Source organism: Kryptolebias marmoratus, linkage group LG14 (genome assembly GCF_001649575.2).
Source record: "Kryptolebias marmoratus isolate JLee-2015 linkage group LG14, ASM164957v2, whole genome shotgun sequence".
Classification (NCBI taxonomy): domain Eukaryota; kingdom Metazoa; phylum Chordata; class Actinopteri; order Cyprinodontiformes; family Rivulidae; genus Kryptolebias; species Kryptolebias marmoratus.
Genome location: NC_051443.1, coordinates 6,389,063 through 6,403,790, shown reverse-complemented (window position 1 = coordinate 6,403,790; position 14,728 = coordinate 6,389,063). Strand labels below are relative to the sequence as shown.

At 39.2% G+C, this 14,728-nt stretch overlaps 1 protein-coding gene across 7 annotated transcripts in view; it reads right to left on the bottom strand.

The window, feature by feature from the left end:
• Nucleotides 1-14,728, bottom strand: part of arhgef28a (Rho guanine nucleotide exchange factor (GEF) 28a) — an 84,364-nt gene that overhangs the window by 50,728 nt on the left and 18,908 nt on the right. For all 7 annotated transcript variants that reach the window (XM_037979532.1, XM_037979534.1, XM_037979536.1 and 4 more), the window contains exons 5-9: nucleotides 12,426-12,621; nucleotides 9,979-10,168; nucleotides 9,388-9,457; nucleotides 6,443-6,486; nucleotides 6,226-6,298 (exon numbers count right to left, since the gene is read on the bottom strand). In XM_037979532.1, coding sequence (XP_037835460.1) covers nucleotides 6,226-6,298; nucleotides 6,443-6,486; nucleotides 9,388-9,457; nucleotides 9,979-10,168; nucleotides 12,426-12,621 — 573 coding nt within the window. The remainder of the gene's footprint in view (nucleotides 1-6,225; nucleotides 6,299-6,442; nucleotides 6,487-9,387; nucleotides 9,458-9,978; nucleotides 10,169-12,425; nucleotides 12,622-14,728) is intronic.

The window sequence follows — 14,728 nt, the reverse complement described above, 5'->3', positions numbered from 1 at the left end:
TTTTTTGCTTTTGCCATCAGGAGGTCTTGACAGACTTGACAGAAAATGACATGGAATCCAGATTTTTGCACAGCTTTTGGCTTTTAAAGACTATGGTCTTAAACTTTTGATCAGCTGAAAAAATCATGTTTGAGTGTAAATGCAGTTTGCAGAAAATTCCCTGCTCAAAAGTTTTTGTCTCTTACGCTGATTTCTTCTTTTAACATTGTGAAGCTCTACTTAAAACCTTCTTAAGATCCAATAGTGCAAAATGCAAATTCTTGCAATTTTTTGACTGGTCTTAAGATTTTGATCAGGAGTGTACATACAGTATTTTTATATATTTTTACAGTATGACAGTATACAGGGTTGTCTCCTGAGCACTTTACTCTATACCCTCTATACCACAGGTGTCAAACTCCATTCCTCTGGGGCCGCTCTCCTGCATGTTTTAGATGTGTTCTTGCTTTAAAACACCTGGTTTAAATGGATGACTTGTTGCCATGCTCCAGAAGAACTTGATGATTTGGTGAGGATGTAATTAAACCATTTGACTCGGGTGTGTTGGGCAGAAAAGCCTAAAACTCTCAGGACTGCGTCCCTCGAGGCCTGGAGTTTGACACCTCTGCTCTATACCTATGACTGCACTCCCGCCCACCACAGCAATGCCATCAATAAATTTGCTGATACCACAACGGTGGTCGGACTCATCTCAGGAGAAGACAAGGAATGAGAAGGAGTGGCTGTCAGGATGGTCAGAAAACAACCTGGATCTCAACCCTGCCAAAACCAAGGAACTGATTATAGACTTCAGGAGGAAGAAAATGGGCATCCAGCCACTCTACATAAATGGATACTATGTGGAGAGGGTACTACCATTTAAGTTTCTGTGTGTGCAGGTCAAAGCGGACCTGACTTGGGGCGCCAACACCAGACACCATAAAGAAGGCACAGCAGATGTTTTTTTTTCTTAGATGTCTTCGGAAGAAACACATTTCCCAGTAGTTGCTAGTGGCTTTCTACCACCGTGGCATAAAAAGCATTCTGACACGCTGCCTAAGAGTGTGGTATGGCAGTTGCACAGCAGCAGAGAAGAAGGCGCTCCAGGAGGTCATCACCTCAGTCCAAAAAGCTGTTGGTGGTCCTCTCTCCATCCTAAAAGAACTGTATGAGGCTAGATGCTTAACAAAAGCAAAAACCATCCTGAAGGACAAAACGCACCCAGGACACAATCTGTTCGAGCTGTTGCCCTCGAGCAGGAGACACCAGACATTAAAAGCCAAGACAAACAGGCTGAAGAACAGTTTTTATCCAAAGGTAGTCATTGCAGCCAACACAAACATATAACTGAGACTGCTGCTCTTTTAACAATCCTGCTCTTTTTAAATTAACATTATTTTGTATGTGTATGTTATTGTTTACACTGAACGCGCTTTTTTACATTTTGTTGTCATGGAATAACAAGGACATGATAAAGAATCCCGAATCCTGAATATTGTTCTCATGTTTATGGTTGTTGCCCGTATGTTTTTGGGCATCTAATTAATTCATCATCCTTGGAGCAAATTCAACCATTCTGGTACAAAAATGTTCAGCTCATTCAGGAGATCCCGAGCCTGCAGGTTTGAGCTAGGAAGGGCATCTGGCGTAAAACAATTGCCAAATCGTTCATGTGAGGTCACTCGCTGTGGCGACCCCTGAAGAAGAGAGCAGTCAAAACAGAAAAAAATGTAGCAATTATAATGATAATTTATCTGCTTGCCTCAGTTAGAGCTTAACAAGACTCCCATCACAACTGCAGCCTGTTTTATCTAAGTGCATGTATGTTGGATGTGCCGGAGGTTTGGTGGCCTTGACATCTAGTTGTAATAAACACAATTCACCAATGACTGTGATATAATTAAAGCTGATATGAATATGAAGCCTCTTTAAACTGCTTTTTATAGCTTATAAAATCAGTCACTAAGACCTCGTATGAACCTGACCCTATAAACCTGAAGATGGACACTGCTGTAGAGATCTTTGTAGCAAAGAAAGGAATATAAAATAATTTCCTTTCTGATATAAAGCAGAGTAACTTTCCTCAGAAAACAGTTGAAATGGACTTCTCTCATGCCAGTGGGAGAGCTGGCTTCTTTCCTGTGACTCATATCAGACAGCATCTGACCACACAGGGAATTTTTTTTTTCTTTTTTTTCTTTAGAAAGCGTCACAGTTCAAGTAATATAAAGTTGAAAAGGAAAAGCTGAAACAATAACAGATGTGGTGAAGCTACATTTAACCCTCCTGAAGTCCTCAAAAGAGAGATATATAGATGACGAGAGGTAGAGAAGCCCTTGTAACTTTGGGTCAATTTGACCCGAAGGCCATGGGAGGGTTAAACCAAAGACAAATGCTTTGTCATGATACTGTAAAATAAAGACAATCACATGTTTGGTGTATGAAATTGAAACCTTCAAAATGAACTAATAAATCATAGAAAAAGTCCCATAAGGTAAATTTTAAAAAAAACTCAGAATTTATAAATAGAATGCCTGAGTAAAGCCAGTGAGTACAGGATTTATTGTGTATATTTGACTTGTGCCCTGGCTGTAGATCTGCAGGAGTTCCTGATGGTAATTCTACAATAACAACATGGAAAATTGCCTCCCTTGATGAGACCACTTTCCATCCTGACTTTGATGTCTGGACCAGCCATGTCTGCACTAATGTAAGGGAAATCCTGGGCATCTCAGAGGCATTTCCTCTCTGCTCTCACACAGTGGAGACAAAGAAGCTCAAATATGCACGGCCGACTCCTCGTATCTATTTGTGTCCTGCAGTTTTCCTTCTACACGGACTGAGTTTTTAATCCGCCTCTGTTCGCGTCCAAATCGAACTTTCTGCACAGACAAAAAAGTCTCAGCTCTGTTTAATCTAAAAGCTGATGACATACTGCAGCTGCAGGTCCATGCTGGTAGACTGACTGTCAGAAGCTCGCTCCAACAATAACCGACACACGCTGAGTTATTTCAGTGAAAACAGAGAAGCTGTTTGGATCACTTTACCAAATCTGGGAAAAAATAACTGACAATTTTGTACCCCAAGTTAATGCAAAAATACCTAAAGTTTTCAGCTAAACGGTGAGTTGGATAACTCAAAAAATATAAAGCAAAGCTGCAAGGCTTTTACTCAACATTAATTTATATAAACACATCATACCCACAGGTGTGGACATGGACATGTTAAACAATCTAAGTGCACAACATTTGAGTATTTTACTGCTTTTTTTGTGCTTGTAAGATCAAGATTTACATCTTTAGAGGACAGTCACTACTTCATGAAAAAGTATGAATTTAATGTGAAAAAAGCAAGCCTAAACATGCCCTATGTTTCAGCTGTAAATTAGAATGAAAAACTCTCTGAAACTTCAAGCTCAGTCTTCCTTACATTTTGATGAACTCACAAAAAGGGGGGCTCACTGTCAATATGATGCTCTAATTGTTAAAGTTCAAGCCATTTTGTGGCCCCCCAAATAGTGAAATGTACAACATTTTGAGTACCATGTTAAGCATCCCCATCTCGTATGGCAGGGGTTAAATTTCATCCCATCAGGTTCACTGTTTACTCACAGCAACAATCCTCCTCTCCGTGCTGCTCATCAGTACCTTTTTGCTCTTTGTGTTGATTTTTTAACTAGTTGATTAAAAGCTGGTGACAATGATGCTGTGAACCCGTGAGCACCGGCCCGCTGTGAACAATACAGTACCCTGCCATGTTCAGGTACAAGGACTGAAACTGAGATGTAACTTTAAAAAACCTTCAGAAAGTCTAGAGAGCTACAGATCATGGCCACTTTAAAATGTTCCAGGAAAGTCTGGCTGCTTGGAATGAAAGTAGGAAAAAAAGGGATATCCTAAAAGCTTTGCACAGTAATACACATACAAAGGTTTGAGCCTGTACCGCCAGAGTCTCTCTAACGTTTCCAACTGACTCTTCATTCCTGCAAGACAACACTCAGGAAATTAGCATTCACAGTAACCATGGCAACACCTGAACCACTTCAGCAACCCAAGTTTTTAGCTCCAGTAAGCTTCAGTGCTACTCACACTCAGGACCTCAACGGCGTGGTTCTCTGCGTAGCTCCACCAGTTTACTGTAGGAGGCGCTGCAACTGTGTGCAGCTGCAGCCAAACTCAATATCTACGAAGAAGAGTGCAGCATTGCGTACCTTACTGCTAAAATAAAGACCAGAAGAAGAAGAGCGCCACTTACGGTGAAACACAACCGAGGTAACTTGCTAAAAATATTCTCCTTCAATTCCACGAAGCTGAAGTTGGTTTCCGATTTCAACTTCCGATTCGGAAAATGGCTAAAGGGCGATTCCACCTAATTTTTCACTACCTTCAGCATCTTTAATCTACTCTAGTTAAATAACTACAACACCTAGACACTTCAAACCCGAACCAGATTATTCTGCACTGATTGTAGAACATTTAAAACCAGGTATGTGATCTGTGAGACCTTAATCTAATTTGTGAAACCTCAATAAGGGCGACTTCAGCACTTTTTTTTACATCCGGACCACACTAGAACTGGTCCAGCTCCAAAACTACAACACCTCACTGGAATTTGATAAAAATGTAAAATCTATGCTAAAATCTTGTGTTCTGAATGTGTTTGTGCTGTGTGAACAATCAACATTCATATAAACTAATTCATGTCATTTCAGTGAGTCATCATGGGTCCTGAGTCCTCTGTAGCTTAAGATGACATCACTCCCCATGAATTTACAAACACACACAAATACATGTCATAAACACATTCAAGTCACTTCTTTGAAATAAATGGTTCTATTTTAATAAAGTTTTGGTCTTCATTGTAACTGATGTGCAGGGGGATGATGAGTGGTTGACCTCAGTATTTTTAAAGTCTGGCTACGGCCCTGCTCACACTTCATGTCTGTGTGTGTGTTTTCTAAAACATTTTAGCCTCTTGCTCGAAGCACACAGCACCACTGTCCAACTCAGAGCCATCGAGGGGAGGGGACAGCAGGGCAGCGGGATGGTGGGGAGGGGCAGCATCACCCAGTGAGTGGGGCAAACCTGACCCCATTCCTGTCTTTGTCCCAGTGACAGATTCCTGAACTACAGAACTGAATCATTATGGACTCAAATGGGATAAAAAAAAACAAAACACAACAGCCGGTACATTAAAAGACCCAGTGTTCTACGAAGGAATGCATATCGCCCACCACCTTTCATGCCAGAGTTTCAGACTTTAAGAACATCTCATGTTGAGAAATGGCAGAGTTGTAGCTGTTTTAGTCAAACTTTAAAAATAATGTTTTGCGCAATCTCTTACAATATCATGAGATGTCATGCTCAGAGTATGTGTTGAGGATGACTCTTAGCTGCAATCACCTCAGATTTTAGCTCAACATCTTTAAAGTTATAGTTACAGCCATTTATGTGGTGTATAATGTCGATTAGCTGCGGCAGCCAGACAAACAGGGTTGACTGCAATGATTAATGCTGAGGTTTTAATTAAAGATCTTGCGCAATGAGTAGCAATTGGAGTATGTGTTGTGAATGACTCTCAGCTACAGTCACACCAAATTTAACTGAATATCTGTTAAACTGACTGACTTATACCCATTTTTGTGTCTTCTAAGGTCAGTTAGCTGTGGCAGCAATCTTAAATGGGATGGTCTCTAAAAGTTAATCAATTGCACATGTACATCTGGTTATTAATTTCTGCAAGTTTCACTAAAATCCATTTTGTGGTTCATGGGATATTTTGATAACAGACAGACACACAAACATCCGAACACACAGACATAATTAAAAACATAATTGTCCGCCTTTCCCTTTCAGTGGCGAGCGATAATGAAAGGAAGCAGCACCTTGGAGCTCAGACTGAAGTGGTTCTGTGCTCGTGCTGAAGAAACAGTGACTGGATTGATTTCCAATGCAGTGATTGAAAACAGAGCTTTGCCTTTTGTTCCAGTGTGATGACAGAATCCAGTCGGGGCTTCTGAACCCCCTCATTAGGTTCTGTTCCCACACCCTACAGCTCACTGCAGCCACAAATATGTTTTGGATATATTTATAGATTAATCAGTCATCCTTTCTGGCAGAGATTTGTGCTCTGATATTAAAATGGGGAAAAAAAATATTTTGGTCTGGGATGAGTTGCCACTGTTCTGCTGAGCCAAAGAGTTAGAGGATTAAATACAAATCCATGAGAAGAGATGAGAATAATTACCAGACAGTGAGGACGAGTTTTCTTCCTCACTAGCTTCGTCATTCAAAAAGAAGGTAGGATGCTCCTCAAAAACCTTCAACAAACCAGAGAAAACACACAAATCAAACGTGGCTCCCAGGACAGTTATGAACACAATGAATGCATGCAAAAGACAAAGATGAAGGCAAATCTATACGCAAACATCTCTGCATCACATATTATTTATAGTTTAACTCACACTGTCCACCAGCAGATTCTCATCCACCAGATCCTTGCTGACACCTGAGCAAAAAACAAAACAAAACAAAAAACACTCAACCCCTGGAGTATGTGTTGTGAAAGAGTCTCAGCTACTACCACACCAAAATTTGACACAATATCTGTAAAACTGACTGAATTTTAGCCAATTTTGTGTTCAGTAATGTCAATTGGCTGCAACAGCCATCTTGAATTGAGTTGACTCCAAAAGTTAATCAGTTATAGATGTACATCCAATCATTACTTTCTCAGAGTTTCAATAAAACCTTTCCTTTGGTTTATGAGATATTTTGCCAACAGACAAACAGCACTGATGCCAACAGTAATGCTAAAGGTTTCAACAAAAATGTTGCACTATGTGGAGCACTTGGAGTATGTTTTGTGATTAGGTGGAAGTTACTACCACATCAAAAATATGATAAATCACTTGAAAATTGAGTGAGTTACAAACATTTTTGTAGTTGCTAAGACTGATTTGCTGTCAAGGCCATTTTGTATCAGATTGAAGTATAAACAATAACTACTATCTGAGAGTTTTAATAAGATCTGTCCACTGGTTCATGAGGTATTTCGCAAAAAGACAGACAAGCAAACACGTGCACAAACAGACACGTGGGCAAACAACAAAATATCGCCTTTTGTCGTGCAGAGAGCCCATCATCGGGCTCTCAGGATGCAACTCTTTTCTTCGCAAGTGCCAGTCCAACAGATGAGACGATGTGTTCGCCCAAAGCAGTGGGCCTGGAGAAAGAACACACACCCCCTGATGGGAAGTTGTTATTCCAGGAGAAATAATGAACGGCTGCTGAAGTCGGGACAGATTGGGGTCAATACTCAGGTGGACTTCCTGCCTGCCTTTATCAGTCAATACCACCATCTGCCATTTCCATTATTACTAAAAGAGTGGCAGGTAAAACTGGTTGTTTTATGATGGAAAGATAAAGTGAGAAAACATTAGTTGCAGCATTAAAAATCTACTCTGTGTGTGTGTGCCTGAGCACATCCACTCAGGTTAGAAAACTCCAAAACAATGTTAGGTTTTGTCAGTCTGTACTCTCATAGGAAGAGCTAATAAAAATGCAGAGGGCAACTCGTTTTGTGAGGATCGTTAAAAGTGTTTCTCCGTTCGTCTCGGTAGTGATGGATGTCAGCCGGCAGCACTGTCTGCACAAGCTGAGTCTGTGCTCGTTCATTTCCTGCAGCTCTATCTGCACTTGCGGAGCCACACGTAGACCGACAGAATGACAACACGTCTGAGCTGCTTGTGCACACAAAGGACAGAATGACGGCAGGACATCTGAAACTAATAATTATTCGCAGCACAGTGCAATCCTTTTAAATATCACTTCTGACACATCAAATACGACCCCAATTCCAAACAAGTCGGAAGGTTGTGTGAAATGTAAATAAAAACAAAATTAAAGTATTTGCAAATCTCATGAACCCATATTTTGTCACAATGAAACAAAGTAAACCATGTCAATATTTAAACTAAGAAATTGTACTATTTTGTTAGGAGGAAATATAGTAATTTTGAATTTGATGACAGCAACACATCTCATAAAAGTCAGAACAGAGTCATCTGTGAAGCATCATCTCTTCTTTTACCAACAGTCTGTAAACATCTAGAACTGAGGAGAGCAGCTGCTGGAGGTTTTAGAATGAGGTTTTTGTCTGATGAAGGAGTCTAGCTATGAATTTTTTGTTTCATGATGTGTCTCATGATGACTGGTGAGAGGACTGGACTGCAGGCAGGTCAGTTCAGCTCCAGGACTCTTCTACTCTGCAGCCATGCTGCAGTAAAGGATGCAGGATGTGGTTTGCTGAAATCTGCGAGGCTTTAATGAAAAAAAGACTGTCTGGATGAGAGCAGATGTTGTTCTAAAACCTGTAGACTTTTCTGCATTGATGGTGCCTTTCCAAATGTGTGAGCTGCCATGACATAGGCTCTAATGCACCCCCATACCATCGGAGAGGCAGGCTTTTGAACTGAGAACTGACAGCAGACTGGATGGTCCTTCTCCCTCTTAGTACAAAGCACATATTGTACAAAGTTTCCAAAAAGAATTTCAAATTTTAATCTGTCTGACAACAGTACAGTTTTCCACTTTGGCTCAGAGGAGATAGCAGCATTTCTGGATGGTGTTCACATCTGGCTTCTTCTTTGTATGATAGAGCTTTAAACAGCATTTGTGGATGTCACAACACACTGTGTTTACAGAGAGTGATCTGTATAGGTGTTCCTGAGTCCATGCAGTGATGTCCAGAACAGAATCAGGCCTGTTTTTAATGCAGAGCTGCCTGAGGACCTGAAGATCATAAACATCCAGTTCTGACTTTCAGTCTTGTCCTTTGAGCTCAGAGATTTCTCCAGATTCATGAAATCTTTTGAGGATATTATGAACTGTAGATGATGAGATAGTCAAAGTCTTATTATTATGTCTTAAGTCTTACTTATTTTGTTCCATTGTGAATAAAATACAGGTTTATGAGATTTCCAAATGATTGCATTCTGTTTTTACATTTTTTAAAAATTGGGGTATTGTAGGTATTTGGGTTACAAAAACAGTTTTAAAAAGTTTTAATCACAAATTTCCAAAGTCAGAAATGAAATCTTTCAATTCTTAGAAATATATTGGAGGGGGGAAAGGAGCTCATGCAGAGACACAAAGAAGAGTGACAATAAATGTTTAAAAGTGAGCAAAAGTAAAAGTTTGTTGATACTGAGGTGAGTCTTCGTGTCTGGATTTATATTTCAGAGTGGGAGGAGAACCGCAGGAACATTCAATTAACCCGAGATACAAAAGGTACTCGTGTGTGGACCAGAGCTCATCCATCTCTGTCATACTACAATGTCATGGGTGAAAAGACGACTGCAAATCCTGACAAACACTTAACTAAAAAAAGTAATAATCATAATCATACCTTCGTGACTCAAATGACCTTCATCTTCATCTGTCTTGGTTCCCTCAGAATTAACTCTGAGCATGTTGATCTTGAACAGAAACGAATATGTTTAAACTGTGATGAGTAATAGCTACACAAGGATCAAACATTTTAAAAATAAAGACTTAGCATGCCTTATAGTAATGCATTATCGCTCACCACCTCACATGCAACAGTTTTTAATATTGTCTTATGTAGAGAAACTATAGAGCTATAGCTGTTTTGGTCAAATCTTGAAAATAATTTGACGTGCAATCAGTTAGCACTCAGATTGTGCTATGGAGAGGACTCTCAGCTACTACCACTACAAGTTCTAGCTCAATATTTTTTTATCTGTAATCCATAGCAGATGTAAAACTAAAAATAACTTAATAAGTGTTAATAAGTGTACTACCTGCTCATCTGTTATCAAAGTGTCTGACAACATGTTAGAGTATAGTCAAAGCCAATGGTTTCTATAGCAACACCACAATAGAACATGCAGATTCATGAGAACATTGATTTTTGGATACATTCAGTTAAAGGCGTGATCAGAACAGCATGAAGGTGTTCCTTGTGGTTTGATCTCACCAGTTTGTGGATTCTGAGGTCGTGCAGTTTTTCTTGAAGGACCATGACGGCATCTTGAGGACAGCTACCAGGAGGCTGACGCACAGTGAGGATTACAGAACCCGTTTTTGGACAAAACCTCAGCATGCAGGAGCTGTCGGACCACAAGCACCAAACCCCCGGCAGAGGGCCGACTGCAGGTCTTGAAGGCCTGATAAGGAGGAGAGAGAAAGAAGCAACAAAAGGTGCACTTTCAACCAGAGAAACTGCATTCAAGGTGAAAGTGCAGTGAATGCTGAGTACTGAATGACTTTGCTAAAAGTTGCTAAAGAAGCTAAAACTGGGTTGTTACAGCTAAAACAAGTAGAACAGGGGTTAAAATGAGCAGGACACAAAATAAAATGAGCAAGCTAAAAGCAGCAAAACACACGCTAAAACCTAAAAGCAGCAGAAGAGTAACTAAAAGCAAAAAGCAGTAGAACAGAAGCTAAAATTTTGCAAAACAGTAGTTAAAAGTAGCAAGACATGCAGGACTGCAGCTAAATTTAGCGAAAACCAATGGCAAAACTAAAATGAGCATAAGTAATTCCAAAATAGGCAAAACAGTAGCAAAAATTAGCAAGACATATGATAAAGATCACATTTAAAAAACAGCAAATAATAGTTGCAAAACAAATGCTAAAATCAGCGATATGGTAGGTAAAAGCAGCGAAGCAGATGTTGAAGCTAAAATGAACAAAACTATAGCTAAACTGAGCAAAAGAAATGACAAAATGAGCAAAACAGTAGCTAAAAGTAGCAGAACACGTGCTGTTGTTCAGATAAACAAAACAATGCTTTAAAATAGCTGAAGTAGGGAAAACCTAAAAATAGAAAAACTGTAGCTTAAAGCTAAAGGTAGCATAAGCAGACAAAAACAGAGCAGAGTATGATGAAGCAGATTTCAAAGACAATGTTTTTGTAGGATATTGGAGATATTTCAACATACTTCTATGGGGATTTTTATTTTATTTTAAACAAAGTTAAACACTTTGAAAAGTATTAAACTTACAAAAGCCAAAAGTCACAGCACACTGTTTCCTGATTGAGTCGAACTCTTTCATGTATGAATGGTTAAAACAGCACAAAAATTGCAGAAGCAGTTTGAAAAAAACTATATGAAAGAAAATATAACCAGAAAAACAACAGAGGGAATGCTGCATTCACACAGTAAAGAACACAGGGTATAAGTTAAATATGAAGACTTGGTAAAGGCCAGATGATTTTTATAGTTCACCAGGATTTTATAACAACATCCTAAAAGGTCAGACTTTACTATCATGAGAACCTCACTCTGCTTTTACATTGACTGCAGCAGCTGTGGAGCAGTTTGCAGAAAATTATCAAAAGGTTTCGTTATGTGGCAATTGGAGGCGGTGTGTTGTGTCTTTGGCAAATGCTGACCACACTCTGGTCTAATGTTTTACAAAAAAATGTTTTTTTAAATGATACAGTGTGTTGCAACCGCTCCATCAGGGTTATTTTTGGCTGCCTGGTTGCTTCTCTGATTAACGCCCTCCTTACCCAATCCAGGACTTTTCATGGACGACTCTCTTGGGCAGGTTTGCTGTGGTCGGCATTATCTTTCTATTACCTAATAATGAATCTAGCAGAGCTCCATGGGATGTTCAGGGTTTTGAGATATTTTTATTTTATTCCCAAACTTTGATCTGTATTTTTCTACACCTTTGTCTTTGACTTGTGAGTTCCTTGGTCTTCATGATGTCTCTTGCTTGGTTGTCACTCTTACTACTTAGAGGTGTTGCACTGGTGTTGACTCTGAGGTCCTCAGAACAGGTGTATATGTACTAAAATCTCCCAGGCTGATCTTATTGAACTAATTATGTGACGTCTGGAGTCTCAAAACAAAGGAGGTAAACACACAGGCCCCTAACACTTTTCAGTTTTATAAGTTTTAGATTTATTACAGGCTTACCCATTTAACTTCAGTGATCTGGAGTATTTTGTGTAGGTCCAGTTTATTCATGTTTTAGCCAGTAATTTTAATTGTTAATTTGACTTTCAGCAGCATGCTTCAACCCTAACTTGTCTATGGCTTTTAATTCATTAACCTGTAACTTATATTCTTTTTTGTTTGCTTTTATTTTTCGTTTCAGATCAGTTGAGCTCTTATTTGCAGCCCCTGCCCCCAGCCCTCCAGATGAGGGTTCAGGTGTAAACTTGAAGACAAAACTCTAGGTGTAATAAAGCAGGGTAGCTGCCTCATTGCACCTGGAGTTTACTCTGCAGTCTGTATTCAGATGCTTTTGTTTTGCAGCCTTAAAGGATTTCAGCTGTTGTTTCATGTCTGAGTAAAGACAAACTGAGCTGAGCCTTTTTTTTTTTTTTGGTACTTGATAAGTTTAATGTTCAAAAAACGTTTTTGCCACATTATTTATGGATGTACGTGTTCACAATCATAGCCTTACCTTGGCTTACTCAGCATCCTGAACACAGAATGTCGTCCATCCCTCTGAGCCAGCTGGAGCGGCGTTTCACCTTCTTCGTTAGGTGACATCAATGCACTTTGACCTCTCGGTTGGTGAACTATGAAACGAGCTAGGTGGACCAAACCCAGTCGCACTGCAACATGAAGGAGGCTTTCTTTGGGGTCGTGTTCTGCAGCTACAAAGGAAAGTGAAGAGAGAAATAAACACAAGAAGATGAACACTCAGGTTCATACCTGAGCAGATGTGAAATAGAGTGCCTGTGATGTGTCTTTAAAGCCAGAATGTGGTGACTCTTCATTTTATTTGGTTGTTATAAAAATTGTGGACAATTTTACTGTTTGACGACTGTCTGCTAATTGTCTTAAAAATTGGGCTATCAAAAAAACACAAAATAACAGAATAAAGCTGCCTATTTTTTTCTTTTTTGTTTCAATTTTGTCTTGAACGATCTTAAAATTATACCACAGTCTATATCTTAAATTTAGAGCCATTAAAAAGTATTATTAAGAGGAGCGACGACTGTTCTTTTTTCTCTCGATTCCTTACACAGCACGCAACATAATTGCAAACTCTTCGAGATTTTGACCTCAATCCTAGAAAGGCTGCAACTGAAAATATATTTTCTTGCATTTCTCCTAAAATTTTGAGTTTCCAACAGTTGCAGTTCAGCAAAATACTAAAATCTTAATAATTACATGAAACACCCACAACTCAATATTTATCAGTTTGCTACACCTCAGATAACTAATTGATTAAACTGTTCTACTGTGGGTTAAAGAGATGATGTGATGCACTAGACAGGATATTTTAAGTCTGTGTAGGTTTAAATATCAGCTGCTGTGTTTGTAATAAATGTGTAGTAAGGTACAAAAAAATAAATGAATGACACTGGTTTGTAAGATTCATTGTATATCGATAACATTACAACCTAGAAAAACTGGATGTTTCAGTGAACACACACCTGCTGCTCACTGGAGTATAAGGGACTGTAAACAGTCAGTGTTTGGACTCCTTCACTCAGAGGTGAGCATTCCCGCTGTCAGCTAATGTGCTGCAGCAGCAAAGGTGCTGCTCGCTCATCCACAAAATGAATCCAGTTACATTCTGTTTGAGTTGGACTCACATGGTGAAAAGGTTTAAAAGTCCAAGTAGAATTTCATTCTTAGCTCTGCCCTCAAATCCAGAGATAGCATGCAGAAAAACTCAGTTTTATCTGTATTGGACTCATTTCTTGTCCCATTCTTTCTGTATGCCAAAGCTGCACTGCATTGTCCCATCAGCTCCACAATGGTGCCATTAATTATGACCCAGTTTTCACCAAACCGTGGGGAGCAAATACTGTGCATAATCTTTGTGCAAAGGTCATCAGACAAGAAGGTCATTGTCAGATGGTTGTTTTGACAAACAGTGCACAGAGAAACAACACAGGAGGGGCCCACAGCTGTTTTGCATTTTTCACCTTGCATGTGTTTTGCATGAACATTTGCTTTTTCTAAACAAACTACCACCAAACATACTCTATGCTACACAAAGACTGTTTGTCTTCTATGTATTAGTCTGTTGGCTAAAGTCTACATGCAGTTCTTTTTCAGCCAGAGCTGAATTCAGGTCAGTCTAAAAAGGTTAGCATGCAAAGTAGAACAGTCCAATGACAATATATGATGTACTGAAACTGAAAACTATTATAATACTTGAAGTAATATAAATATAATACTACATTATAAAGTTGGAAAGGAAAACTGTCATATTGCACCACATTTTAAAGTAAAGACCTAGAATTCATTGAAGGAATGCATATCACCTGGCACCTTTCATGCCAGGTGATCATCTTATTTTGAAAAACGGACGTGTTATAGCCAAATTTTTATTAGCAATACTGAAAAATCTTGCACAATCTGTTAATGCTCAGACTATGTGTTGTGAATGACTGCACTTGCTGGTATATATATATATATATATATATATATATATATATATATATATATATATATATATATATAAACTTCCATGTCTCCACATGGGCCATTCCACTATCACTTCAAGCTCGGGTCCTTTACCAGAGGTCTGGGAGCTTGAGGGTTCTACTCAGTATGTTAGCTGTTCCCAGGACTACATTCTTCTCAGCACTGAGTGATCTGATGGCCGCTTGTCCCACAACTTCTCTATTTCCTCTTTCAGCTTTTTGTGCTCCTTCTTCCTGATGTGCTTGGGACTGTTACATCTATCACCACTGCTTTCTTCTGTATCTTATATATATATATATATATATATATATATATATA